The sequence below is a fragment of the Macaca thibetana genome, chromosome 1 (genome assembly GCF_024542745.1).
Source record: "Macaca thibetana thibetana isolate TM-01 chromosome 1, ASM2454274v1, whole genome shotgun sequence".
NCBI classification, from domain to species: Eukaryota; Metazoa; Chordata; class Mammalia; order Primates; family Cercopithecidae; genus Macaca; species Macaca thibetana.
In genome coordinates this window covers 126,825,503-126,852,118 of record NC_065578.1, presented here as the reverse complement: position 1 = coordinate 126,852,118, position 26,616 = coordinate 126,825,503, and the positions used below count along the sequence as shown (strand labels likewise).

The 26,616-nt window shown below is 52.9% G+C and overlaps 1 protein-coding gene and 1 non-coding gene across 5 annotated transcripts; both read right to left on the bottom strand.

Annotated features, from left to right (window-relative positions):
* Window positions 1-363: 363 nt before the first annotated feature.
* ATP8B2 (ATPase phospholipid transporting 8B2) lies at window positions 364-25,957 on the bottom strand. Of its 4 annotated transcripts, none has more exons than XM_050752569.1 (28): window positions 25,780-25,957; window positions 23,303-23,370; window positions 21,012-21,070; window positions 20,537-20,650; window positions 20,317-20,415; window positions 19,956-20,017; window positions 19,783-19,855; window positions 19,436-19,506; window positions 18,727-18,806; window positions 17,179-17,337; window positions 16,853-16,941; window positions 13,246-13,442; window positions 9,726-9,934; window positions 8,217-8,260; window positions 7,775-7,940; window positions 7,435-7,623; window positions 7,178-7,293; window positions 6,750-6,914; window positions 6,553-6,664; window positions 6,307-6,412; window positions 6,020-6,164; window positions 5,649-5,832; window positions 5,258-5,481; window positions 4,916-4,999; window positions 4,332-4,577; window positions 4,050-4,188; window positions 1,453-1,583; window positions 364-1,191 (listed from the first exon to the last, which is right to left on the bottom strand). In XM_050752569.1, the coding sequence occupies exons 2-28, from the start codon at window positions 23,331-23,333 to the stop codon at window positions 913-915; spliced, it is 3,573 nt and encodes a 1,190-aa protein (XP_050608526.1). In that variant the 5' UTR covers window positions 23,334-23,370; window positions 25,780-25,957; the 3' UTR covers window positions 364-912. The 4 variants fall into 4 exon arrangements, with proteins under 4 accessions (XP_050608526.1, XP_050608535.1, XP_050608518.1 ...); XM_050752578.1 differs by lacking the exon at window positions 25,780-25,957 and adding an exon at window positions 23,615-25,505; XM_050752561.1 differs by lacking the exon at window positions 25,780-25,957 and having other exon boundaries at window positions 23,303-23,463.
* LOC126945009 (U7 small nuclear RNA) lies at window positions 11,986-12,045 on the bottom strand. The gene has a single exon (XR_007722269.1). It is a non-coding gene; the product is annotated as a U7 small nuclear RNA (small nuclear RNA).
* Window positions 25,958-26,616: the final 659 nt, after the last annotated feature.

Sequence of the window (26,616 nt, the reverse complement as noted above, 5' to 3'; positions counted from 1 at the left end):
ACCAAATTTCAGACCCAGCTTTAGCTCACTAAGGATTTGGGGGCCACTTTCCTAGGCTCCAGCCCAAGGCCAGCAGGACTAAGGAATCCAGGAATTGATATGTATGTATGTTAGGGGCAGAGGGCAGCACTTTACTCTCAAGGTGAGGAAGCAGACAGGACCAAACCCTCTTTACACTCTCCCACCACCCTCTGCTGATGGGTACCTCCCTCCCTGGTCAGCTCCTCTGTCCCACAGAGCACTGGTCACTGCAGGGAGAGCTGACATGGATCCTCCCAAACCACCCCACAGCCGGCCAGGCTGCGGCATCCCAGTGTGTGCCAGCCTCCTCTTCCCAGGAGAGTTAAGACACCAACCACAACGTAAAAGTCACATAAAAGCCTCCTCCACTTGCCAAATAAAAAAGACAAAACCAAACTGGACACAACACAAATCAAGGAGAGACATACACAATGTGAGGGGCCGAGGCCCCCGCAGGTCTCTGGCTTCCCGGCATGGTACATTCTTGTGTAATTCAGGAACAGAGGCACTAGGGCCCCTCTGGGGAGTAGGAGTAAAAAAATAAGGAGATTATAGTCTCCCTGTGGGTCCCAAGCAGGGCAGGGGCAGACGCAATCTCTCACAGTTTTTTCTTGTTTTTGGTTCCACATCTGGTCCCCAACTGGGGCTGGCTCCCTGTGCCTCAGCCTCTGCTCTGCCCTTGGGTCTGCTCCCTCTAGCTCCCCAGCTGATGGAAGGGCCTGCAGCTGGGAACGGATGTCCCAGCCATGTGTGGTGGGACCAGCAGGACAGAGTCTACCGGGGGGACAGGAGGCAAGGAGTGAGGACCAGCAGTTCCGAGACACTGTTCCCTCAGTGACTGGCCAGCCCCGAGTGCTCTGGTCACTGGCACAGGGCATCCATCTTCGGCCTTCAGCCCTTGAGAGGCTTGTCGGCACCGCCACTGGGGCTACTGGCACTGTCACTCTTTTTCCTGCGCAGGCTCTCAATCCAGCTAGAGCTGGAGCGGGTGGTGAAGCTGGAGAGCGCGAGGGAGCTCAGCCGCATGTTCTTGCCAGACATGATGAGCTCCCCGAAGCCCTCCTGGTGGGAGAAGGCATAGCCAGAGCGCCGGGAGCCCGTGCGGCCAACCCGCCGCATGCAGCGGTGCTGGGCTTTCTGCTTCTTCCTCACCAGCTGCGTGTAGCGGACCTGCAGAGGGGCACAGGGAAGAGCCCTCTGTCATCGTGGAGGTGTCAGACATCGCCAAGGAGAAGGGACCCACAGCACCCAGGACCAGGCTGACGCAGAGGCCTCAGCGGCCAGCTGCACACGGTGTCTGTCCCCAGGAAGAGCAGATAAGCACCAACACACTGAGCAGCCACACGGCCCCACAGAGCCCCCCAGGGTTCACAGGAGGCCTTTCGGGACATCCCATCTCTGCCTCCCACAGCAGGTAGCCCAGCTTCTCACCGTGTCAGAGAGATCCGGCTTCAGGTTGAGCCTGAGGAATCTAAAGGCAACCACGGGCATGATGCAGACGACCGTGGTAAGCACAATGGTCAGCCACACCGTGGGCTGGGCCAAGGTGTTCTGGGCATTCCCTGGGGATGGAGAGGAGTCAGTGGCCTTGGGAGTCACAAGGCGGACATTCCCCATTCCCATTTCTGGCAGCTCCACTTCCCCACTCTCAAAGCCTAAGTCACCTCTGGCTTCCCGCTTCTCCAGGCTCACCCTCCAAATGTAGATCTCCAAATTTAGTTCCAAACTCCCTCAGAGCTCCAGACCTGCTGCTTCAATTGCCAGACTTGACATGTCTGTTGAACATCTACCAGGCATCTCGAATTTCCCATGGCCCAAACTCAACTATTGTTTCCTTCCCCCAAATCTGATCCGGGTCTTTCTCAGCTCAGGAAATGCCACAACGCATTCAGTTGCTCCAACTAAAAACCCCGCAATGGATCTTGATTCATTTCTTTTTAAAATTTTGTTTTGTTTTGATTCATTTTTCTCTCTTCTTTGGACCCCACATTCAATCTGTTGGTTCCATTTTCAAAACATCTCTGGAATCCCACGGCCTTTTACTCTATTCTAAGCCCTCATCAGGCTCTCACCTCCTAACTAGTCTCCCATTTCCACCCTTGCCCCCTACGCTTTATTATCCACAAAACTGTAAGAGTGGCCCTTTAAAAACATTGTAAGCTTATGGTATTTCTCTGCTCAAAACCCTCCAATGGCTTCCTCTCACATTTAGATTAATATTAAAAATTCAAAGTTTTTAATATTTTAATAAACCCATAAGGGCTTAAATAATCCAGAATGATTCCACACCCCCACACTCCAACTCATTTCCTCCACTCCTCCCCAGCTCCACGTGCAGAAGACCTCCTCCCAGGCCCGGGCTTCTGAAGGCCTTTGTATATATTGCTGTTTCCTCTTTTTGGATTGACGGTTCCCAGAGAGCCACATGGCAGGCTCCTTTTCCCTTTATTCAGATTTCTCTGTGCCAGCTGGGCGCGGTGGCTCACACCTGTAATCCCAGCACTTTGGGAGGCCGAGGTGGGTGGATCGCCTGAGGTCAGGAGTTCAAGACCAGCCTGGCCAAAATGGTGAAACCCCATCTCTACTAAAAATACAAAAATGAGCCAGGCGTGGTGGCAGGTACCTGTAATCTCAGCTACTTGGGAGGCTGAAGCAGAAGAATCACTTGAACCCAGGAGGCAGAGGTTGCAATGAGCCAAGATCATGCCACTGCATTCCAGCCTGGGCGACAGAGTGAGACTGTCTCAAAAAAAAAAAAAAGTATCTGTACCAATGTCCCTTCCACAAGAGGTCTTTGCTAACAATGCTTGTCACTCTCTAGCCCACTTGATGTTTCTTAAAGGACTTATTAGTTCCAGACATTATATCTGTTCATGTATAAATTATCTGTCTCTCTCATATATAAAATCCAGGAGGGCAACCGCTTCCACCTGTTGGTTAATTGCTGCCCCCCCCCCCCGGGCATTCAGAATAACGGGTCACATACTAGGTGCTATAAAATGCTTGTGTGGGCTGGGCGCGGTGGCTCACACCTGTAATCCCAGCACTTTGGGAGGCCGAGGCAGGCGGATCATGAGGTCAGGAAATTGAGATCATCCTGGCTAACACGGTGAAACTCCACCTCTACTAAAAATACAAAAATTAGCCAGGTTAGCCAGGCATGGTGGTGGGCGCCTATAGTCCCAGCTACTCGGGAGACTGAGGCAGGAGAATCTCTTGAGACTGGGAGGCGGAATTTGCAGTGAGCAGAGATCGCGCCACTGCATTCCAGCCTGGGCAACAGAGCGAGACTGTCTCAAAAAAAAAAAAAAAAAATTGCTCGTGTGATAAATGAACAAACAGATCTGAAGCAAATGCCAAGATCTGTAAATACTTCCTTCACTTCATACCTCCCACCTCTTTGCCACCCACCACGGCCACTGTGGCACCAATTCTGAACCAGTTTGCACTGGTCACTCTGGTAACTTCCTTGCTGGACATCAACACCAGCTTCATCTTTCTCAAGCAGTCTTTTGATGCTGCTCCCTCCTCTTCCTCTAAATAAATGAATCAAGACTCCCAGCAAGTTGGATGCAATCCTGACAGCCTGGCGTTCTGACACCTCAAATGCTCCACCTTTCCCCCTCTCCCCCACTGCTTCTCAATGAGCATTCTTGCCCATTCTACCTGGAGCAGTCTCCATTCCCTACAAACACCTCCAGCTCTCCAACTTGGAATCTGACTCCCCAGTCCTGCCTCCACTCACAGCAGCCCCCTCTCTGGAACTGTCCCTGGCTAACTCAACAAAAGCAACTCTACTGACCGTGAAGCCTGGCCTTCCATGGTCTGGCAGGGCTGTTCTTCACTTTCATGGATATGGAAGCTCTTTGGGGGCAAGGCCTGGGTCAGATATAACTTGATATTCCCTCAGCACCTCACTGAATACTTGGCACATAAGAAATGTTGAAATGTGCAGATTGGCTGACCGTCCTGTTAGTCCCGGAAAAGCTGTGAGTCCTCACTGATTCAAGGAGGCCACGGGGACTTACCCACGAACCGGAACTGGTTGGGAAACATGTCGAAGAGCCCATTGCTGTGCATGGCAAAGAGGATGGCAAAGTAAACAGCAAGGCTGCCCCAGATGAAGAAGTGGTTGATGGCCGTCCAGTAGCCTGTGTCCAGCCCAATCTGCAGAAAGTAGGCATAATCAGGGAGGTGCACCCCCTAAAAACCCCTTCACCCAGAAACAGAACTGTGGTGCCCACGGCAGCCCCAGGGACAGAAGGCTCACTCCTTCCAGAGAAGAGGGAAGTTCCTGGACGGCCTCATACCTGCACGCTAACCACAATGACCAGGGATGTGGCCACAGTGACTGCAAAGGACTGGTAGTCAGCCAGCTGGGTGCCATCATCCCGGGTGGCATCGGCAAACACCCCGTAGGGAATGAAGAACATGAGCACGGAGGTGTAGATGCCCTGGGCGATGCAGATGAAGAACTCCCGCTTGTTGAAGAGAAGGTTCAGCTGGCCCGGCTCATACAGCTTAGGGTACTCCATGCTCCGCTGCTCAGGGACATCCTGTGTGGGAGGACCATGTAGCATAGGGGGCCTCAGAGGTTGCCATTTTGACTCCACAAGGCCAAGGGCAGACTCTGTCCCTGCCTCCTTCTTTCCAAAGTCTTTGGCAGCTAGAACCAACCTCAAGCCAGGTACCCCCAGTCTAACTTAGTTCAGCAACCCAAGAGAGTTCTAGATCAGCTGCAACCAGGAGGGAGAACCAGTCACACCTTCCCCAGCTGAAAGAACTGCCTTCCCAGTGGCCACAGACAATGGGCACAAGTGTCACACCTGTCTATGTGACTCCTTCAAGCAGTGACCTTCCCCGCATCCCATCTGATCATCAAACTCCCCCATACCTGATCAAAGACCCCCATAGCCAGGACTGGCAGGGAGGTGTACACGATGTTATACAGGGTGATGAAATACTGGTCATAGACGGTCTGGAAGAGAACAGGGAGCAAGGGAGCACGCAACCTTTCTTTGCTACACATCAGGCACAGGAAGACAGCTGATGTCACATACAGAGAACCCTAAGAAATTTTCTCAGGCTCCTTCTCTCCTCCTTTAATAAGCATTTTTAAAAAGTATGTACCAGAAAATAGCTAGGCCCTGGGGGACTGAGTGATAAACAAGACAGATAGAACCTCTGCACTCAGGTTAACAGATTTGCACTACAGTGGACCGGGAACACTTATTACCTGGGCTGAGAAGCCGCAGAAGAAGCCAAACCAGAAGTGGACCATGGTGAAAGCAAAGTTTTTGTAGAAGAAATAGCAAAGAAACTTGCACATTCGCAGGTAGGACCAGCGCCCATGCACCAGCAAAAGGCGCTGCAGGAACTTGAACTGGGAGAAGGAGTAGTCGGAGGCCAAGACAGCCTGGATCCCTTCCTGCCCACTGATGCCCACACCAATGTGAGCCGCTGCAGAGACAAGAGATGACAAGAGGGTGAAGATGGCCACCGGCCACACACTTTAGAGCCTACCAAGTTACAACCCCCTTCCCATCATTCTTCTGCAGTCCAGAGACCCCAGTGGGCCCCTCCCCAGCCTCAAGCCCGACCTACACACCTGCATAGCCCACACTCACTTTTGATCATGCTGACATCATTGGCTCCGTCTCCAATGGCAAGCGTCACAGCCTTCTTGTACTTCTTGACCAGTTCTACCACCTGGGCCTTCTGCAAGGGGGTCACCCGGCAGCAGATGACAGCTTTGCAGGCACATGCTGTCTCCAGAAACTCCAGCTCCATGTCCGCCTCCAGTGCGTGGGCCTGGAGCACAGAGAAACCTGAGAAAGCCAGTCTTTCCAGGAGACACCTGGGAGTCTCAGCTCCTCCCAGTCCCCTTTGAGACCAGAGTCTTCTCTGAAGTCAGGGGAAATTAAAACAAGATATAAAAGCCCCGGACAGAAGTGCTCCCTGAAAAGACACTGCCCAAGCTAAGGACAGCGATGCCTACCAGGCTGTGACCATTGATGACCAGGGCGTACTCCCCAGCAACGGCCTCCAGGACAGAAGTTAGCTTGGAAGAAGAAAGCTTCTCCTGGTAGGTGAAGCCGTTGCCTACGGAGCGGGATGAATCCATCATCTTCTCCCGGGCTTTCCTGGCGAGGTGGAAATGATATGCTTGTGGTCTTTCAGGACGGCAGTGGGGAGCAGGGATTCAAGCCTAAACAGGGTCCAGAAACCCCCGCCTGAGCCCTGAGCACAATGCAGAGCACCGCCTCCCTCAGGCTTCTTGTTTACCTGAGCTCCTCCCGCACCTCCAGGACAGTATGGCCAGTGACTATGAACACCTCGGTCATGTCGTCCGTCAGCATCTTGCAGGAATAGCCGATGTTCACAGCCGTCTCTACCAAGAGAGAACGCAGGAGCTACGGACAGGCACCCAACAAGGTCAGCACACTCGCCTGCCTGATGTCCTCGGCTCCATGCAAGGGTCCAACAGGGCTACTGTCAGTTGCAACTGCCTCTGCCCTGCTGGGCTCTCACCTTGCTTGTCTCCGGTTAGCACCCAAATCTTGATGTTGGCCAGTGTCAGGAGGGCAATGGTCTCTGGAACCCCTTGCTGAAGCTTGTCCTCAATGGCCGTTGCACCCAGCAGCTGAAAATACCACAAGGATTCCTGGCACAAGAGTCGCAAGCATGAGCCCTCCGTGCCCACCCCTGGCCTGTCCCACAGCCCGTACCATCATGTTGTTCTCAACCTCCTCGTAGATGCTAGCCAGCCTGTCCTCCCGGCTGTCCTGGGCCAGGCTGGCCTGGAGGCGTCGCTCAGCCCACTCCTCATAGTACTCTTCATCCAGATCCTTGTAGGCCAGCACCAGGGTCCTCAGCCCTTCCCCTGCGTACTCCTGGAGGCAGAGTGGAAAGGCACACCTGGGTAAGTCTGGAGAGCTAAGGGACAGCATGAGGGCGACAATGAATAATCCTGCACTGTAGACTGGGCGTGTGCCACATTCCACAGTTAGGGACCGTCACCACACACACACAAAGAGGTATATACACACCCAAACATCACGTTGTAGACCTTACATTTACACAATAAAACATACAAGCCGCCTCCCCCACACTAGAAGTAGAACCCCCAGGCTGGCCCTCCTCTCCTCACACCCACATTAAGGTGGTCCGTGGTGGTGCTGAGCAGCTCTTGAGTGGAGTGGTGCAGTCTGTCCAGCAGGATAGTGTCAGCCCCTTTGCAGTAGAGTCGGATCTTCCCCTCTGGATTCCGCACTATGAATGGGGCAGGTAGAGAAAGTGCCAGAGAAATTCAGACAGGCAACCTAAACACATCAAGAGTCACCTGGCACACTTCACCCATTCCAGGCCTTAATGCTGCCCCCAAACGCCCCAGCACCCTAGTCCTGGCCTCACCTATGACTGACATCCGCTTGCGGATATTGTTGAAGTCCAGGATGGCCAGCAGCTGGTAGGTGATGGCTGTGCCCATCTCATGGACAGTGATCGTCTTGGGGGTGCGAGAGCGGAAAACAAAACCAAAGTTCCTGGCTGCAGTGACCAGGGCCCCCTCATCTGGGGACTGAGCTTTGTAGTACAGCTCTCCTGGGTGGGGAGGAAGAATACACGTGATATAAGTGGCCTCTCTCAGCCATGTGCCCCGCCCAGGAAGCCCCAGCCCAGCCACATTGCAGAGGAGAGCAGAGCCCAAGGGCAGAGTCAGGTCGGAAGAGTGCGAGCCGGCTCCTCAGCCCACCTTCGTTCTTTTCTTCTGACATGACAGTATGACACAGGGAAAGGAGGCGGAAGAACTCATGTGTGTGGGGGTCCCCGATCTTGACAGCCTCCAGGAGGCTGGGGTCCCAAAATAAGAACTTCTTGTCAGCCAGAGGATTGAAGGAGAAGTCGACAGGTTCAGGCCTCTGGAACACGTAAGAAAGCTCTTAGGAAAGGCTGGGGTGCCAGGCTGCATCCCGGGGAAGTGTTCATCCCTGCCCTCCCAAGTCTTAGTAGGCTCTTGTCCACGGTGGACCTCAAAATTTCCAATTCTGTCATCACCAGTTCTGCCTTAAAACACCCATTTCTCCAAGCAGCTTCCATCTCCTATCCAGACAACACATCACTCCTGACTACACTAACTGTTACTGGCCAGGCACCCTGTTTCACTGGCACATAGAATTAGGGAGACTGAACCTTACCTCTCCCAATTCAGCTTTGTGTCCCAGGACATCAAACACATCACCTACATACAGCCAGGGCAGAAAAAGAAGCAATGTCAGAGCCAGAGAACTCCAGAGCACGGAAAACACCTCCAACACAGAATCCCCACAGCCACTGAGCCCCTCAACCCTAATCGCTGAGCAGCTGTCACAGTGTGAGTCACTCAGTCACACTACTGACCTTGCGGGATAGGAGACAGCAGGCACCCTAGACCCTAGAACCCCAAGGCCTGGCCATGAAAGAGCCCCGGCACCCACTGCTCACCATCCCTGTCTCCACCCTAGGTGGCACTCCCCTTAGGGCAGCTGCAATTCCACACCTCCCAGGCCTCCTTGCACCCATTAGACCTGTGCAGCAGACAAGGCTCAGACACTGACTGAAAGGCATCGGTCAGTACAGAAAGCAGTTACAAGAGGGGTCCACACTCTGCATAAAAGTCAGCCCCACATGCTGCCCCAGGCCATCCCAGCAGCACAGCCACAGGCCACTAAGGCAGGGCCACACTGGGAAGTCCAACCACAGCCACATTCCACAGACTCACAAGGACCCTGAGCAGCAACAGGGGAGAGTGCAGCAGGGTTCTGCCTGGCCAGGATGCCCAGAGGCCAGTGTCTCACTTCAAACAGCCATGGAGCTCCCTAATTCCTGGAGCTGAGACCAGGGTCAGGGCATCAGGGGAGGACTCTCAGAATCTACTTTTTTTTTTTTTTTTTTTTTTGAGATAGAGTTTCACTCTTGTCGCCCAGGCTGGAGTACAATGGCGCAAACTCGGCTCACTGCAACCTCCACCTCCTGGGTTCAAGCAATTCTCCTGCCTCAGCCCCCCAAGTAGCTGGACTTACAGGCACCTGCCACCATGCCCAGCTAATTTTTGTATTTTTAGTAGAGACTGGGTTTCACCGTGTTGGCCAGAATGGTCTCGAACTCTTGACCTCAGGTGATCCACCCGCCTCAGCCTCCCAAAGTGCTGGGATTACAGGCGTGAGCCACTGCGCCCAGCCAGGATCTGCTTCCTGACATGGGACACAGAATGGACCTCTTCTTTGTGTGTGAATTTTTCTCAAGAGACGGGGCCTCACTCTGTCTTACAGGCTGGAGTGCAGTAAAAGGATCATGGCTCACTGTAGCCTTGACCTCCCAGGCTCAAGTGATCCTCCCACCTCAGCCTCTTGAGTCACTGGCTAGCTGAGACCACAGGTGCCACCACACCTGGCTAATTTTTAAATTTTTTGTAGGGATGGGGTCTCACTATGTTGCCCAGGCTGGTCTTGCACTCCTGAGCTCAAGCAGTACTCCCACCTCAGCCTCCCAAAGTGCTGTGACTACAGGCATGAGCCACTGTGCCTGGCCAGGATGGACCCTTTCGAGGCCCCTCAGACCCAACTAGGAAGGAAGAAAAAACCAATGTTAAGGAAACTGTGGGGCCCCAGTTCCACTGTCCTTCCAGGCGAGGTGCAAGCGTCCAGTCCCCAGTGGTGCCACCATACCGTAGCTGCGGCCATTGATGGAGCACTTGTTGAAAACCATAATGTTCTGAGTGAGGGTGCCCGTCTTGTCGGAGAAGATGTACTCCACCTGGCCCAGCTCCTCGTTTAGAGTGGTGGTGCGGGCTTCTGCAGGCGTCCGCTTCTTCATGCAGAACATCTTCTTATCCCAGTTGATGAAGTAGCTGTGGCCCAAACGGATGACCTCCACACTGCACAGGGGACAAGAGGTGAAGCTTGGGTCGGGAAGGGGAGGAGGTGCCCCACCCGCACGGGCCTTCGCTGCAGGCCCTCCGCCTGGGGAGAGACGAGAACGGAGAAGACACCTGGGCACAGAAACCTGGGTGGGAAAGGGCAAGGAGAGCCTGAAGGTGGAGACGGCTGCACACAGCCAGCAGAGGAATGCCCCAACCCGACCCTCCTGACGCTCTCCAGACAAGAAGGGGCAAAGGGCCTGGGTGGGCAGGACAGACAGCAAAGGAGGAGAAGGGGCTGTAGACAAGGCACTCGGCCAGTTCTTACCTCAGTACTAATAATACAGAAACCATGCAGAGAAAAACAAGTGAAAGTGCCAGAGGGAGGGGAGAGAAAAAAGAGAGAGAAATAATGAGGGTGCTGTGCATGCCACAGCAACGCAGACGCCACCTCAAAGAGGGGCCGCACCAGGGAGGGGAAATGGAGTAGGCTTGAAGCCCACTCCTCACTGTCCCAGCACAGGCAGGTGCACTCCTTCCACCCTGGGCTCGCAGCGCTACATCCCTGATTCTGAACAGGGGGCAGGGCTGAGGTGCTGACTCCAGACAGAGAGGGCCCTAGGCATCTGCAGAACACCGCCACTTCACAACAGCACAGCGCTCTGTGGTGGTGGTTGTTAGATCATTTGTTTTTTGAGCTAGGGTCTCTGTCACCCAAGCTGGAGTGCAGTAGCATAATCATAGCTCACTGTAGCCTCAAACTCCTGGGCTCAAGCAATCCTCCCACCTCAGCCTCCCCAGTAGCTGGGACTACAGGTGCACGCCACCACACCTGGCTAATTTTCATTTTTTATAGAGATGGATCTCGCTGTGTTGCTCATGCTGGTGTTGAATTCCTGAACTCAAGAGATCCTCCCACCTTCACCTCCCAAAGTGCTGGGATTACAGGTGACAGCCACTGTGCCAGGCCAATATAGTGCCTTTAACATCTCCAGGTCTGTTCATATCCTCTTCTTTGCTAATCATATGCACTGTTAGCATTTCCAGAAAGGGCCATGTTTAGGTCCAGTGCAGCCAAGCAATGAGGCCATATCCGGAGCTCTGCTTCCCACCTGACTAAGGCTCCTATCAGGATCCCATTACCAGGCAAATGGGAATGTCTTCACATTCCGAAGAGCCTTCTCCTCACGCAGCTCTCCAACCCCCTCTCAGTCTCCCCCAAACATACACACTGTGACCTGATGAGACTCAGAAAGAAAACTGTTTTAGCTGCTCCAAGGGCTTCAAGTGAACTGAGATACAAAACACAGATAGCAAAAGCCCATAGGTGGGAAAACAAAATTAGGTTGTAAGCAAAAAGGCATTTAAATAGTAATACAGAAGGGAGTGGTAACAGTCACGACGAACAGGCTACCACCCAATAACTGTACAGTCATTTAAGTTTAAAATGTTATCTTCTAAGCCAGTATCTTATATCAAGACATCCTATTAAAAGGTGAGACAAGTACTCCTGTTCCTGTTTCACACGGGAAAACTGAGATCAAGTGAGGCCCTGAGTGACTGTGGATTTTCCTGAGGTCACATGGCCACTGAGGAGACAGGACTAAACCCAGAACCTTCTGACTCTCCTTTTCACACCCTGGAAAAGCCTAAACTGTATTCCCTCAGCAGAGAAATGCTATATCTTCTATTTATTATCACCAGCAGTTAAGATTGGAGGCTGGGAACGAGTTGAGGGCTATTTGGGGAATCTGTATGAACAAAAGATGGGAGACAGGACAAGTTTCCAGCACCTCCATAAAACATTTCCTTAAAAATGTCACAGGTTCCCTTATCTCAAGGGCAAGACACTAAGCAAGAAAGTTCCTTTCCCCTGGCCGTTCTTCCTGCCTCCTCTTCCTCCTCCTCCCCTTCATTCTCACTGGCCTGTCCCTGCTAACATTCTCTTTACCTCAAACATCCTAGATGTCGCCTTGATCCTATTCATGCTGTACACCACTGCCAGTCAACACTTCCTAAAGCATTCTTTAGATTTTTTTTAGAATGCTTTTTTTTTCTTTTTGTGGGGGAGGGGCTCCAGTGAAAACCGGAAAACCTGCTAGGGAAATTCTAAAAGAGCTGTGACACTTGGAATGCATTTTTACAATATAGAATACATTCTTTTCACTTCCTTCAAAAACTTTTGTTTGTTTGCTTTATTTTGATTTTTGAGACAGAGTTTCGCTCTTGTTGCCCAGGCTGGACTGCAGGGGTGAAATCTTGGCTCACTGCTACCTCCACCTTCTGGTTTCAAGCGACTCTCCTGCCTCAGCCTCCCGAGTAGCTGGGATTACAGGCACCTGCCACCACACCTGGCTGATTTTTGTATTTTAAGTAGAGACAGGGTTTCACCATGTTGGCCAGGATGGTCTCGAATTCCTGACCTCATGATCTGCCCACCTTGGCCTCCCAAAGTGCTGGGATTACAGGCGTGAGCCACTGTGCTTGGTCTCTTTAATAACTTTTAATGGTTAGTAAGTACAAAGTCCACAGGCAAAGATTCAAAAGCCTCCACAATCAGTAGCAAGCTATGTTTCCAGCTCTCGCTCTTGGCCCAAGACCCTGGACAACTATTTCCACAGGCCATTCCCAGGCTCCCATCTCCACACCTATGCTTCCAGCCCTCTCCTCCCCTCCTCCTCTCCTTTGCGGCTCCACCTTCACCCAGCCCAATCACCACTCAAAGCCCAGAGCAAATGCCATCTCTCCCTCCCTGCCTACCTGCTTAGGGAGTGACACCCTCCCAGCCCCCGGCACCCTGTGCCTCCCACGTGGTATCTCAGTCTGACACTGTCTAGATCTCCCCTCCTCGACCCATCCATCTGCTGCTGCTGAAGGCAGAGGCCACCTAATACATCTCTGTATCCCCTTGCTTCACACAGAAGACTCTAGGTCCAGTTCTACAGCACTGGTCCCTATTTTGTTTTATAATGTGTTTAGATTTTCCTTCCTTTACTAGATGTAAGCACCTAGAAGGAAGGAGATCCATTCCTAATTCATCTTTTATGTGTGATGGCACCTAGCACACTTCTTTGTACACAGGAGGCATGTAATAAACAGGTGCTGAATAAATCAATATTTTTTTTTCTCTAATACAGTTCCAAGTACCAGGAAACTGTGGTAAAAAGTTTGCTCTGCCCACAAAGATAAACAGATAACATCAAATGTTTACGGTACAGGAAGAAGAGGACTTCAAGTTACTTCTCAAGGACTTCATCTTCATAGAAAAGAAAAGTTCTATGGGACCACCTGACTCCCCGGAGAAACCCCAGGGCAGAGAAGGCACATACCTGACGTAGAGTGAAATGGGCACAACGGTGTTGAGGATGATGATGTAGGACCAGAAGGAGAGGAAGCCAGAGAAGAAGGCACTGTCTACTGCCTCATCCCACGGCAGGTAGACCTGGAAGCGCATCCCCACCTCGTGCTCCCAGATGGCATTGCCAATGGCCAGGATCACCCCCATGCAAACCAGGAATCCAAAAATCTGGGGAGGAATGAGAAACACAGGTGAGGCTGACATGTAGGAAGCCCTCAAAACCAAGTGCATCTGTGATGTACTCATCCCTTGAGCCCTCAAAAGCTCAGATGCTCTAGTGCAAGCTTGTCCGATCCGTGGTCTCTGGGCCACATGTGGCCCAACACAGATTCATAAGCTTTCTTAAAACCCTATGAGGCCGGGCGCGGTGGCTCAAGCCTGTAATCCCAGCACTTTGGGAGGCCGAGACGGGCGGATCACGAGGTCAGGAGATCGAGACCATCCTGGCTAACATGGTGAAACCCCGTCTCTACTAAAAAATACAAAAAACTAGCCGGGCGAGGTGGCGGGCGCCTGTAGTCCCAGCTACTCAGGAGGCTGAGACAGGAGAATGGCCCGAACCCGGGAGGCGGAGCTTGCAGTGAGCTGAGATCCGGCCACTGCACTCCAGCCTGGGCGACAGAGCGAGACTCCATCTCAAAAAAAAAAAAAAAAAAAAAAAAAAAAAACCCTATGAGAGGCCAGGCGCGGTGGCTCACGCCTGTAATCCCAGCACTTTGGGAGGCTGAGGTGGGTGGATCATGAGGTCAGATCGAGACCATCCTGGCTAACACGGTGAAACCCCGTCTCTACTAAAAATACAAAAAAATTAGCCGGGCATGGTGGTGGGCGCCTATAGTCCCAGCTACTCGGGAGGCTGAGGCAGGAGAATGGCGTGAACCCGGGAGGCGGAGCTCGCGGTGAGCCAAGATTGCGCCACTGCACTCCAGCCTGGGTGACAGAGCGAGACTTCGTCTCAGAAAAACCAAAAACAACAACAACAAAAAAAACCTGTGAGATTTTGGTAACAGCTGAATGTTAAAAGAAAAATAATTTTAAAAAACCAAAAAAAAAAAAAACGATTATGGGCTGGGCGCAGTGGCTCATGCCTGTAATCCCAGCACTTTGGGAGGCTGAGGCAGATGGATCACCTGAGGTCAGGAGTTTGAGACCAGCCTGGCCAACATGGTGAAACTCCATCCCTACTAAAAATACAAAAGAATTAGCCAGGCCTGGTGGCACTTGCCTGTAGTCCCAGCTACTCAGGAGTCCAAGCCATGAGAATTGCTTGAACCCGAGAGGCAGAGGTTGCAGTGAGTCAAGATCGCACCACTGCACCCCAGCCTGGGCAACAAAGCAAGACCCTGTCTCAAAAAACAAACAAACAAACAAAGGCCAAGTGCGGTGACTCACGCCTTTGGGAGGCCAAGGCAGGCAGATCATGAGGTCAGGAGTTCAATACCAGTCTGGCCAACATGGTGAAACCCCATCTCTCATCTCTACTAAAAATACAAAAAATTAGCCAGGTATGGTGGCGGGAACCTGTAATCCCAGCTACTAGGGAGGCTGAGGCAGGAGAATCACGTGAACCCAAGAGGCAGAGGTTGCAGTGAGCCGAGATCATGACATTGCACTACACTCCAGCCTGGTGACAGAGTAAGACTCCGTCTCAATAAATAAATAAATAAATAAATAGTTATTTTTTGCAATTATTTTTTTCTAAGCTCATCAGCTATTGTTAGTGCTAGTGTATTTTATGTGTGGCCCAAGACAATTCTTCTTCCAATGTAGCCCAGGGAGGTCAAAATATTGGAAACCCCTGCTCTAGTGGAAAAAGCTCAGAATTGGTGACAGGTTCTAGTCTGTCACCAATTATCACGTGGCCTTCTGTCTGACCATTATTTCATCTATATGATGAAGAAACTGAAATAGTTGATTAGCTCCCGGTCTGGCACCTTGAAACCTTCCAGAGTCCTCAAAGTTGGTAAGAGTGGGTATGAGCTACTTTTAACATACCACAAAACTTACTGTAAATCATCTATTCACCTGGGCTAGGCCTCCACAAGCCAACAAAAATGCCAAGCCACAATAATGTTCACTATCTCACATAGATTGCCTTTTTTTTTTTTTTTTTTTTTTTTTTGAGACGGAGTCTCGCTCTGTAGCCCAGGCTGGAGCGCAGTGGCCGGATCTCAGCTCACTGCAAGCTCCGCCTCCCGGGTTCAGGCCATTCTCCTGTCTCAGCCTCCTGAGTAGCTGGGACTACAGGCGCCCGCCACCTCGCCCGGCTAGTTTTTTGTATTTTTTAGTAGAGACGGGGTTTCACCGTGTTAGCCAGGATGGTCTCGATCTCCTGACCTCGTTCGTGATCCACCTGTCTCGGCCTCCCAAAGTGCTGGGATTACAGGCTTGAGCCACCGTGCCCGGCCAAGATTGCCTTTTTTAAAAAAAAACTTGGGAAACAAACTATACCTTCATAAACGTAGATTTCTCTTTTTTTGAAACAGGGTCCTGCTTTGTTGCCCAGGCTGGAGTGCAGTGGCATGATCCTAGCTCAATGCAGCCTCAATCTCCCGGGAAAGCAATCCCCCCACCTCAGCCTCCAGACTAACTGGGACCACAGGTGCATGCTACCAAACCTGGCTAATTTTTCAATTTTTTGTAGAGATAGGGTCTCACTATGGTATCCATGCTGGTCTCGAACTCCTAGGCTCAAATGATCCTCCCACCTTGGCCTCCCAAAGTGCTGGGATTACATGTGTAAGCCACCACCCCGGTCTAGATTTCTTGATTAGTCAGAAATCTTATAAATTTTGGAGTCTCTGGAGAGACTGGTAAAAAACCAGACCACTGTCCAATTTCCTACATCTATTTCCAAAGCTGCCTCCACTGTTGAGGCTTTGAAACAAAATAGGAGATTGGTGCCCAATGACCACCAGGGGGCGACTGAAGCCCCCTATGTGATAGACAACCACGCCCAGCAGGCTGGGTTTCTGCACACCCTTTAAAGCCAGAGCGGAAACCAGCTCACCAGAGGCCGGCCCCAGCCTTTGCAAGCTGGCATGTAGGGGGCAGGCAGCAGACAGTCAGGGCGCAGGAAGGGGAGGAGAGCCCAACAAGGAGTTCAGATTTCTAGCTAAACAAGAGAAGGATTCAGGAATTGCCAAAAACCAAAACAGAAACTTTTCCTTTGGGATCCTTCGTTCTTAGAAGTTGGGGGGAAAAGACCCTGCCAACCTCTTCCAAATGGAAATTTTTCTTTTAATTCCCTCTCCATCCCCATGAAGGCCTCCTTGTCCCTGGCAAAAGCAAACAGAAGGTCACATGCTTTACAAAGTCATCATCAGAACTGGAATCAGAGAAGGGATGATTTGTTTTAGCTTTAAGTTGTTGATTCATGCACGTTCCTAAAGTTTTTTTAAATAACATCTTCCAACTAAAAGGAGCCTAAAATAAACACTGCCTTTGTGTAGCTGACCTGCTAGTGGCTTTAAAGCCAAATTTGAAGACTACTGCCCAAAGAAGAGAGAGGAAAGGAAAAGGAGCCACCCAGGGAGAAGCCGAGGGCAGGGGCAGGGACCAGATGTGGGGCGCCTTACCCAGAGCACCAGGGTATTCATTAGGCGATCAATACTCGTTCTTTTGAACTTTGTTCTGCCGCTGTTTTGCATCAACTTAGTGTCAGGACCTGGAAAAAAATGGGAAGGACTGGGAAAGCCAAATAACACATCTGCCTCTGGGCTTCTGCCCTGATCCCCAGACTGCAGGACACCAAGGGGGAATAGAGACACTGGCTGGATAAAAGGCCTGTATACAGAGCTGGAGGTTTTTTACCTTAGGTATTCTCCCACCTCATCCCATACTCCTGAGGGAGGGCTGGCTGGGTCCCTCTTACCCTTCTTTCTTTGGATGCTAGGAGGCTCACCTGCAAAGATGACCAGCCCGAAGCACCACTCGGTGTTTCGCAGCACACAGCCCCGCAGCAGCATGTTCTGGTTGCTCAGGGGGAACTTGTTTTCCTTCCAGTAGAGGGTTCCGCTGAATTTGTCCAGTTTGTTGTTGGGAGGTTCACAGATCACTTCACCTGAACAGGAGACAAAAATTCCACTGCTCAAGGTCCAGTCTACAGCCTGACCACAAGACAATAAAACAAAGAGAAAATGCACTGAGGGAAGAGGATGCAAGAACAAGGGCCCATCCACACCCTGCTGGTGGGAGTGTGAGCTGATGCAGCTCTTCAGGAAAATAATGAAGCAGGCCAGGCACGGTAGCTCAGGCCTGTAATCTCAGCACTCTGGGAGGCCAAGATGGGCAGATCATTTGAGGTCAGGAGTTCGACACCAGCCTGGCCAGCATGGCGAAACCCTGTCTCTACTAAAAATGCAAAAATTAGCCAGGCGTGGTGGCGGGCACCTGTAATTCTAGCTAATCAGGAGGCTGAGGTACGAGAATCGCTTGAACCTGGGAGGCAGAGGTTGCAGTGAGCCAAGATTGCACGACTGCACTCCAGTCTGGGCAACAGAGTGTTTCAAAAAAAAAAGCAGCAGCATGACCTAATATTTGTTTGTACAAACATGTATGAAAAGTGTGGATGAACACACACTGACTGTCAGTGTGGCTATCTGAGCAGGGTAGAAGAAGAAGGAAGAGCTATTTTCTTTTTTTTTTTTTGCTTTTTTTTGAGACAGAGTCTTGCTGTGTTGCCCAGGCTGGAGTGCAGTGGCATGATCTCAGCTCACTGCAACCTCCACTTCCTTAGTTCAAGCAACTCTCATGCCTCAGCCTCTCGAGTGGCTGGGACAACAGATGCACGCCACGCCACCTGGCTAATTTTTCTATGTTTTTTTTTTTCTTTTTGAGATGGAGTTTCGTTCTTGTCACCCAGGCTGGAGTGCAGTGGCACGATGTCGGCTCACTGCAACCTCCGCCTCCCAGGTTCAAGCAATTCACCCGCCTCAGCCTCCCGAATAGTTCGGATTACAGGCACACACCACCACACCCAGCTAATAATTTTTGTATTTTTAATAGAGACAGGGTTTCACCATGTTGACCAGACTGGTCTCGAACTCCTGGTCTCAAGAAATCTGCCCGCCTCGGCCTCCCAAAGTGTTGGGATTACAGGCGTGAGCCATGGTACTGATCTTCATTCACTTTTTCTTATACACTTTGTATGGTTTGTCTTATAAGGGACATATATTATTATTCCGAGCTAATAAGCAAAAAGAATATGCTGAATTTCTCTCAACATGCATAGCAAGTGGGGAGCTATCAGCCACAAAGTTCCCTTGAAATAATTATCAACTCACAATCAAGAGGGAGCCAAATGACATTACCAACACTCCCCTCCCCAAAACAGTCCAGGAAGTTGCATAACAATAACAAAAAGTCCAAATGAAAAGGTATAATTTAACGCCCCCAAGCAAAACCCAATGCCCCTCCTCTACCTTCAGGCTGCTCCCCCAAAATTACTCACCATCAAACTTGGCAAGCTTACTGATGTCTCCCAATTCTGAGGTGACTGGAATCGCCTGACGTACTTTCATGTTGGTCTCACTAGAAGGACAGTATCCCTGAGTCCCCGATCCCTCCTCATCCTCTAAGTATTTTTTTTTCATAGATGGGGTCTTGCTCTGCTGCCCAGGCTGGAGTGCAGTGGCACAATCATAGCTCACTAAGGCCTCGAACTCCTGGGCTCAAACGATCCTCCCGCCTCAGCCTCCCAAGTGGCTGGGATTACAGGCGTTAAAACCTCCATACCCAGCTAATTTTTAAAATGATTTATTTATTTTTATTTATTTATTTTGTGTGTGTGTGTGTGTGTGTGTGTGTGTGTGTGTGTAGAGACGAGGTCTCACCATCTTGCCCAGGCTGATCTCAAACTCCTGGCCTCAAGCAATCCTCCCACATTGGCCTCCCAAAGTGCTAGGATTTACAGGAGTGAGTCACCATACCCACCTTTCCCCATCCTCTAAATTCTACCTGGTGACACCTAAGCATGGTGTATAACTGCTTAGCCCCGCAAATACCGGCCGAATAACACTTTGCACATCCCATCCAAAGCTCTTCTTACCCTAATTTTTCCAAATTCAGACAGAGCCCAGGCCTGAGAACCTCATTCAAAGACAATCTTTTTACCTCCAAAGAGACAGAAGGAGAGGGCTGACACTGAGCATGCCACTTACCCATCAAGTTCTGCTGTCTCTATGTAACACAGCCCATGGGGCTCACTGCTGGAAAGGAGGAGGAGATCCGCCTAGAGAGAAAAACTAATGAGAAGTCCAAATATGCAAACCTCCACCCCCAGTGGGCTGTGATGGTGGCTCCTTCATCCAGGCATTCTCGGTTTGCTTAGTTCCAGATGCATAAATGGCTAGTCCCAGGCATATCAGCATGACACAGAAGCCTCTGATGTGAGAAAGTTTCCTGCCATGGGTGTTTACGAGGCAACAGTAAATCAGGAAAGATTCATCCCTTTTTGACAAAGAAGAGGAAGAACCCTACCAGCCTAGAGGGGTACCCTGTCCCTTACCGCCACAAACTGGTTATTTTCTAGCTTGATAATATCACCAACACAGACATTCATCCACTGCTCCTGCTGGAGGCTGAGGCAACAAGAAGACAGTGAAGAGGCTGTCAGGAGCTAAAGAGGTTCCTAGGGGACCCCCTTCCTCCCCAGAGCTCTTGTCTCCAACAGGCACTCACATTCCATTGATCAGCACCTGAGACTGGCGGTTATTCACCTGGTTATCACTCTTGTGGCGGAACTGAAAAGAAGAAAACTGTGAAAGGTAAGACACTTTCCCTCGCTTCGAAGGAATTCGTTAATCAGTAGAACTCAGAGCATGCTGGGTAACACCTCATATATACCCCATCACAAACCAATTCACTCCCTGACTCCCCCTCCCCACCCTCAGCAAAAAGACATCAGAGATCTAGCCGGACCGGGTAAGGGATGTCAAAGTCACCAAGAAATTGTGCTGGGTGAAGGTGGCTGTGAGTTGGGGGTGGGGGTTGGAGTAGGGGTGGGTGACTGGGACAAAACAGAGGAATGAAACCAACTCACATAGTCATCAGTGGCATCTTTAACAGCTGTGATGGTGAGGACAAGAACCAAAGGCACAATGGTGGTGAACCAGGACAGGGAAGAGATCTGTGGGATCAACTGAAAAAAAAAAACAGAGAAGTATGCCTCTGAGGCCCCATCTGATGCCTTCACTCCCTTTCCTCTTCCTTGGCTTTATTCAGTTTGGGGAGCTGCAAAAAATCTACTGTGGGTCACCTACCTGCAGAATAAGGAGAAACAGGAAGTAAGTGTTGGCAACTTCCTGGAACTGCTCAAAGAGGTTGACAGGCAGGAAGGTGAGAATATTGTACTTGGAGGTCTTGATGCAGTTACTCTATGGCAGTAGGAGAGAAGATAATGAGCAGCCTCCAGCCCCAACCCAGAACCAGACTGAGGCTGCCTCCCCCATCTTTATACTTCCCCAGACCTCTACCCCAAAAGCCAGCAAACACAGGTGTGGGAGTGGGAAAGGGGAGGAGAGATGGGAGTCTCAAGGGGGTCAATGTATTCTGCTTCACTGACAGGTGAAGGCGTGAAAAATTCAGCACCGTAGCAGATTGAGAGTGGCCGAGGAGCTTGCCTTCCCCTCCCCCAACCACTCTTCCCAGGTAGCCCTCAGTCCCAAGGGTGGGTTGTCCTTGCCCCTTTCCCCTCTCCAAACAGAGACAGGGAACGGGTGGTCTAGAGTCACTTACCGCATACTGGAATTTCTCATTGTATTCTCGGTCATTAGCCCGCGCCCTCCTTTCTTCTTCTGCAACAAAATGATGCTGCAGTCAGGAGGAGCAAATTGAGGTCTGGACCAACACTTTGTGGGGGTTCCCTGTTTTTTTCCACAGAACATCATTTTAAGGAGTTAGCTCCACAACTGAGGGGGGACATCAAATTCTTCCCTCCAGTCCACCTCTCACCAGCAGCCTGACCACACGGCTCTCCAGGTTACATTCACAGGATAGGGTATGTTCTCTTTTCCTCACCACCAACCTTCACAGTCTTCCACTGGGAGCACCCAGTTTGTCTCCCCCACCCCCACTGCAGAGGAATCTTAACCACTGACAGTCCTGGGATTCCCCAGCCCCCTTTGCTGCTATTATTAATGCATATATCGTCATAATCAAGGAGTAGCGCTGAAAACGTAAAGTTTCCTTCCCCCTGGGGACCACTGCAGATCTAGTAGCAGTACTGCTGTCTCCCTAATTTGGAGGGTTGGGTAGGTGGCAAGAAGGAGGCTCACTGTGCCCTGGAGCTGCTCTGCGGCAGCATCCCAGCCCCACGTGCAGTCCCCCCTACAGGAGCCTCTGCTTGTCACATGTCACCAGCAGCTGCTTCTGACTGGCCCACAATGACATCATCTTATTTCAAAGCTCATCTTCAAGTAGAAAAGTGGGAGGGGGGGCGTTTCAGGGATATGGGTCATGCAGACTGAGATAGAGATGGAGGTGGGAGGAATGAAATGTAATGGAAACAGCTGCGCTCTAACTGGACTTTCCTTGTACCATCTGCACGCATTTCCCTTTAAAGGGCTCATTTGTCACTCAGTTAGTGACACCCGTCTAGGTAAACCTATCCCAAACCTTTGCAGGTCTGGGACTGCAGGCACCAAATTCATGTCCCAGAGTAAGGAGCTGTTCTATAATAGATTCCCCAGCCCATCTCCCTGGAGGTCACCATGACCTCATGCTGCAAAAAGGGGTAACTTGGTGGCAGCAAACCTAATTCCTTAAACCTGTCCAAGAGCCAAAGACAGCATTCCAGAACCCTTTCTACACACCCCAGGACCCCTGCAGAGCACACTGCAGTAACAAAACCCCAGGCCACAGTGCCCCCTGCCTACCAAGCCACTTCACTCCCATAAACTTCCCTAGAGGGGCTCCCTTGGGCTGAGTCCCCTGCGCAATCACCAAAGACCATGCAAAGGAAGAAGGTAGGGACTGGATCCTTCGGAGCCAGGATCTCTGGGTCTGGAAAGAGGATCAGGGGAGGTAGGGGAAGGCTGGGGACAAATGAATGTAGGGATTGGAGTGGGGAAATAATGGGTGCGGGAGAGCTGCCAGGTGCTGCCTCCAGTTACCTGTCCCCCAGGAGGGCTTCTTTCGGCTCCAAGAGGGAGGCGCCTGGGCCCGGGCCCACTTCTCGGGCATCTCCTTGGGGACCGTCATGATCCCGGTGTGAGTGGGGGCGGGCAGACCGTCTATACGTCCTTGGCCTTAGCGGCATCGACCGGGCGGCCCCCCGGGGAGGTGCAGGAGCCACGGCCGCTCAGAGGGAAGCCCCGGCTGTCGGGCACGCGCCCCACCCGCAGCCCAGGCCATCCTCCCGGCCGTCGGCGCTCGGGGACACCGCGAGCTCAGCTGCGCCGCCGCCGCCGCCCCCCATTCCCCCTGGCGGATGCCAGCGTGCGCTGAGTGGCCCCGGACACGCCGAGCACGCCTAGGGCTCCGCCCCCGCCCGCTCCCCGACTGCAGGAGCCGCAGCCTGCCAACGCGCCGCGTAGGCGAAAGCTCGCGCGCGAGCCCCGCCTCCCCTCCCACCCCCGGGCCCGGCCAATGCGGGGGCCCGGCCAATGCGGGTGAGCGGACTGCCGGCGTTGTTGGGGGCAACCGCTTTCACGCACACACACCCCCGCCCGCGGAAAAACCGGAAGGACTGGTAGATGAAAAAATGAGGGGAGCAGGGAGGGGGTGAGAGGACCAAGCAGAGATGAGAACACAGCTCCCTGGGCCAGAGAGCAGGAGCTGCAGGTGCCCCACAGTAAGACTGCAGGTGTTTCGGGGCGTAGGTGCTCAGCGCCGTCCTGGCACATAACCCAGCTTTGGGATCAAGCGGAAGAATTCGGTTTCCTAGGTTCCCCCTAAGCTTGGTAGAGACTGCTGTAAGCTACCCTCCCTCAGACCCATACCAGTTGTCCCTTTTCCTTTTGCTCCCTGAGCCATAACAACACCCACTCTTGATGGTTCCCGGGATCTCCCCTCCTTGCCTGTCTTACCTGGGGGGCGCTTTTTTGCACACAGTGCCATCTCACCCAGCAAGGTCCCAGCAATCCCATGGGAGACCCTGCAAGAAGTGACAGACGAATGAGGTCAGGAAACTGAGGGTAACCCTTCCCTCCCCTCATGAGACCTCTTTTGAAGACCCTCTTCTCCAGCTCTGACCCTGCCCCTCCCCCAGTCTCCTCTTCCCAGTCTCTCCTCTTACTGCCATGATGGGTCTCTGGGAAAGAGGGGACTTCCCCCACCACCTCCCATCATGCCCCTCCCTTGGGTGACATGGGGGACTGATACTTTACAGAAGCCCATGCCTGTAGGGAAAGGAGAAGAGGCCAGATATTGAAAAAAGGGGCAGAGCTCTCAAGGTATCCATCCCAGGGACAATGGAGGTTCTCATGTGTTCTGGTGGCAATGAGTAGTGCTTGTGCTTACTAGAAAGCAGTTTCCCCAAAGGGTGGGGTGGAGGGAACATAAGCCAGGAAACACCTGGCAGGGCATCAGGAAATAGGGTGGGCAGGCTCCACCCTTCTCGAAAGGCTTATAAGTTCCCTGCCATCCCCACCCCCCATTACTAGGGCTTCCATCATCACCTCCTCCAGGGGAGCTCACATTAGAGGCATGGCCCTCACTCTCTGCACAGTCCCCAAACAGCTTCCCTTCAGCCTGGGTCAGCCACCCTTCTGGGCTGCCAGAGGGGTCTTCCCAACCCTGGTGGGGAGTTTGCTCCTCCCTCCATCCCACTCCAAGCCTAGTCCAGTCAGTATGGCACAGGATGCAGGTTCAGGGAGCACCAGTGAGACAGGCCTCTGCCTGCTTCCACCTTCCCATGTCCTTTCTTTCTCCCAAAAGGTTCAAGGCCTGGCCTTACAAGGCAGAGCTTCATCCTTACTCCCCAGCCTGGCCCAAAGGAAACTGCCAGCCAGTCACCTCCTCTTTCCTTTTCTGGGTGGAAGGCCTTTCACCTCCTCATCCTCTTTGGTTCCCTTTGCCTCTAGCCTACCAGGCATACCCCACCAGCCTGTCAGCCCCAAGAGATACTAATTGCCTGTCTGGCCAACCTCTGTAATTACAGACTCTGCCCATGGCCTAGTCACCCACACCAGTTCTCCCTGCGCTAGCTCAGATCCCGCCCTTACACCAGGTCAGGCAATCCTGAAAACCAGAAGTCCTTTTCATCCCTGACCTTCTCCAACTATGGCAGGCCAGGGTGCCTGGCTCAGGAAGAAAAACCTCATCCATATTTTAGAGATGCCAAGCCCTCCTCCAGGGCCCCCAGCCAGGGTCTCCACCCAGTCTGAGTATGAGTCATGGGAGGGTGGGGAGCACAGGGAGAGGTTAAAGGATGCAAGGGTGGACATCACAAGTTCTACGGGCAGCCCCGCCCTTGGGGAGGAAGGGATCAAGAAACACTATCAGCCTAAAGATCTGAGTTTGAGTCCCATGAAAGAGTTAATGTAAGAGCTGCACACGCCATCAGGAGTCAGGAGTCTGGATATGGACCAGGAAAGTTGTTTTACCTCTGAGACCCTGGGGAGACTGGAAGCAGGCTTGGCCCCAGACCTCATCCCCTCTGCGGGGGCCATCATTCCAAGGGGAAGGGAGGAGAAACCTGGGAACAGGGATCCCCTCTCACTTTTCCTTCTCAAAGTCTCACACAGCCTGGGTTTTTTTCTGAGCAGGTCAGGCCCATCAGCCACGTTGCCCGGTCACCCAGCCCCAGCCCCCTCTCGGCCACATTTGGGATAAAAATAGCCAGCCCCGGCAAGCAGGCAATGCTCCATGGAGGAAAACAGCTCCTCCTATAGGTCCGATCCCTGCTCCCTTCCAAGCAAGAGCCCCAAAGGTTGGCCACTTCTTTCAGAGGAGGCTGGCAGGTCAGGGAAACAGGAGGAACTGGAACTCGAGACCCCCAGCTCACTGGCCACCAACACGAGATCGGGCCACCTTCCCTCACCAAGGACAGAACTCAGGGCTCCCAGCACAGCTATCATGTCCCAGAGCTACCGCCCCTCCTGACATCCTCAGTTTTCCTCAGGCAGAGACCTCCACCTTACTGAGACAAAGCCTACCAGCCCAAACTCCCTTCTCCAGGCACCAAACCCTCGGGTCCCGGTTACTCCTCTCGCCCAACAACTCTCTGGGCGGGTCTCCCCTGGCCGAGGCTGCACGAGCTTCTCCTTGGCACTCGCGCCGCTCTCCTGCTCTCCACGCACCCCTTCGGCACCCCATCCTCCCATCCTGCACACACAGCCCCCCGCTCTACCCCGTCCCCGGGCACCCGACAGCCCCTCCTCTCCAGTCGGCAGCCACCTCCGTCCCGTCTGGACGCAGCTCCCGACTCTCGGCCCCTGGTGCTCCCCTGTCTACACCCGCTCCTGGGCCCCTCCAGCCCCGCGGCTGCGGCCGCATCTCCCTCTGCCCTCCCGGCCCCGCGCTCCCGGGCGCCCCCGCCTTGCCTCGCCTCGCCTCGCCTCACCTCAGCGCTCAGCGCTCGGCGCCCGCCCCGGCGGCCCCGTACTGCCCATGCCGGGGGCTGGGGCGGGGGGCGCTCGGCTCGGCTCCCCGCGGGCTCCCACCCCCCCAGCTGCGGCCCCGCTCCACCGGGGCCTCGGCCCGCTACTTTGTGTCAGTTTCGGCCACGGCGGGGCGGAAGTGACGGAGCCGGCGGCGGGGACCGGGGGGCGGGAGGGGGTTTTGGGGAGGGGAGAAGGAGCGGGGAAGAGGGAGCAGCCATCTTTGTGCGGGGCAGGGGGAGGGTCTTAGCCCTTCCGAGGCTCGGCGTGGCCGGGCCGCGAACTCGCCACACGTACTCATCCGCATCTTAAAAGAAAAAACAATTCGGGAGGCTACATAGTTCTGAGGGTTTTTTTTTTTTTTAATTCGGAAGAAGGGAATAGAGGAACACTGCCTTCTCTGCAAAACGAGCATCCTCTGCAGGGAGCGGCAGGAGAGCTGTAGAAGTGGTGAACAACCAGAATTTTCCCCAGCGCTAGGTTGCCTTCAGCCCCAGACTTTCGCACCTCGGAGCCGTCCGCCCTCGGTTCCTTCACCTTACCTCCTCGCCCTGGCTCATTTCACTGTTTCTCAACTCTCTTTGAATGAACGACACAGCACCGAGATTTCTAGGAACGGTGCCTCAGTTTCCCCGCCTTGCTCTCTATCTCTGTGCTCCACCGCCCTCTCGCCCTCCCTCCGCCCGCCCTCTCGCCCGCCCTCCGCCCGCCCTCTCGCCCGCCCTCCGCCCGCCCTCTCGCCCGCCCTCCGCCCCCACCACGCCCCCTGGGTGGAGGCGGCTTCCCTACACCTAACACGG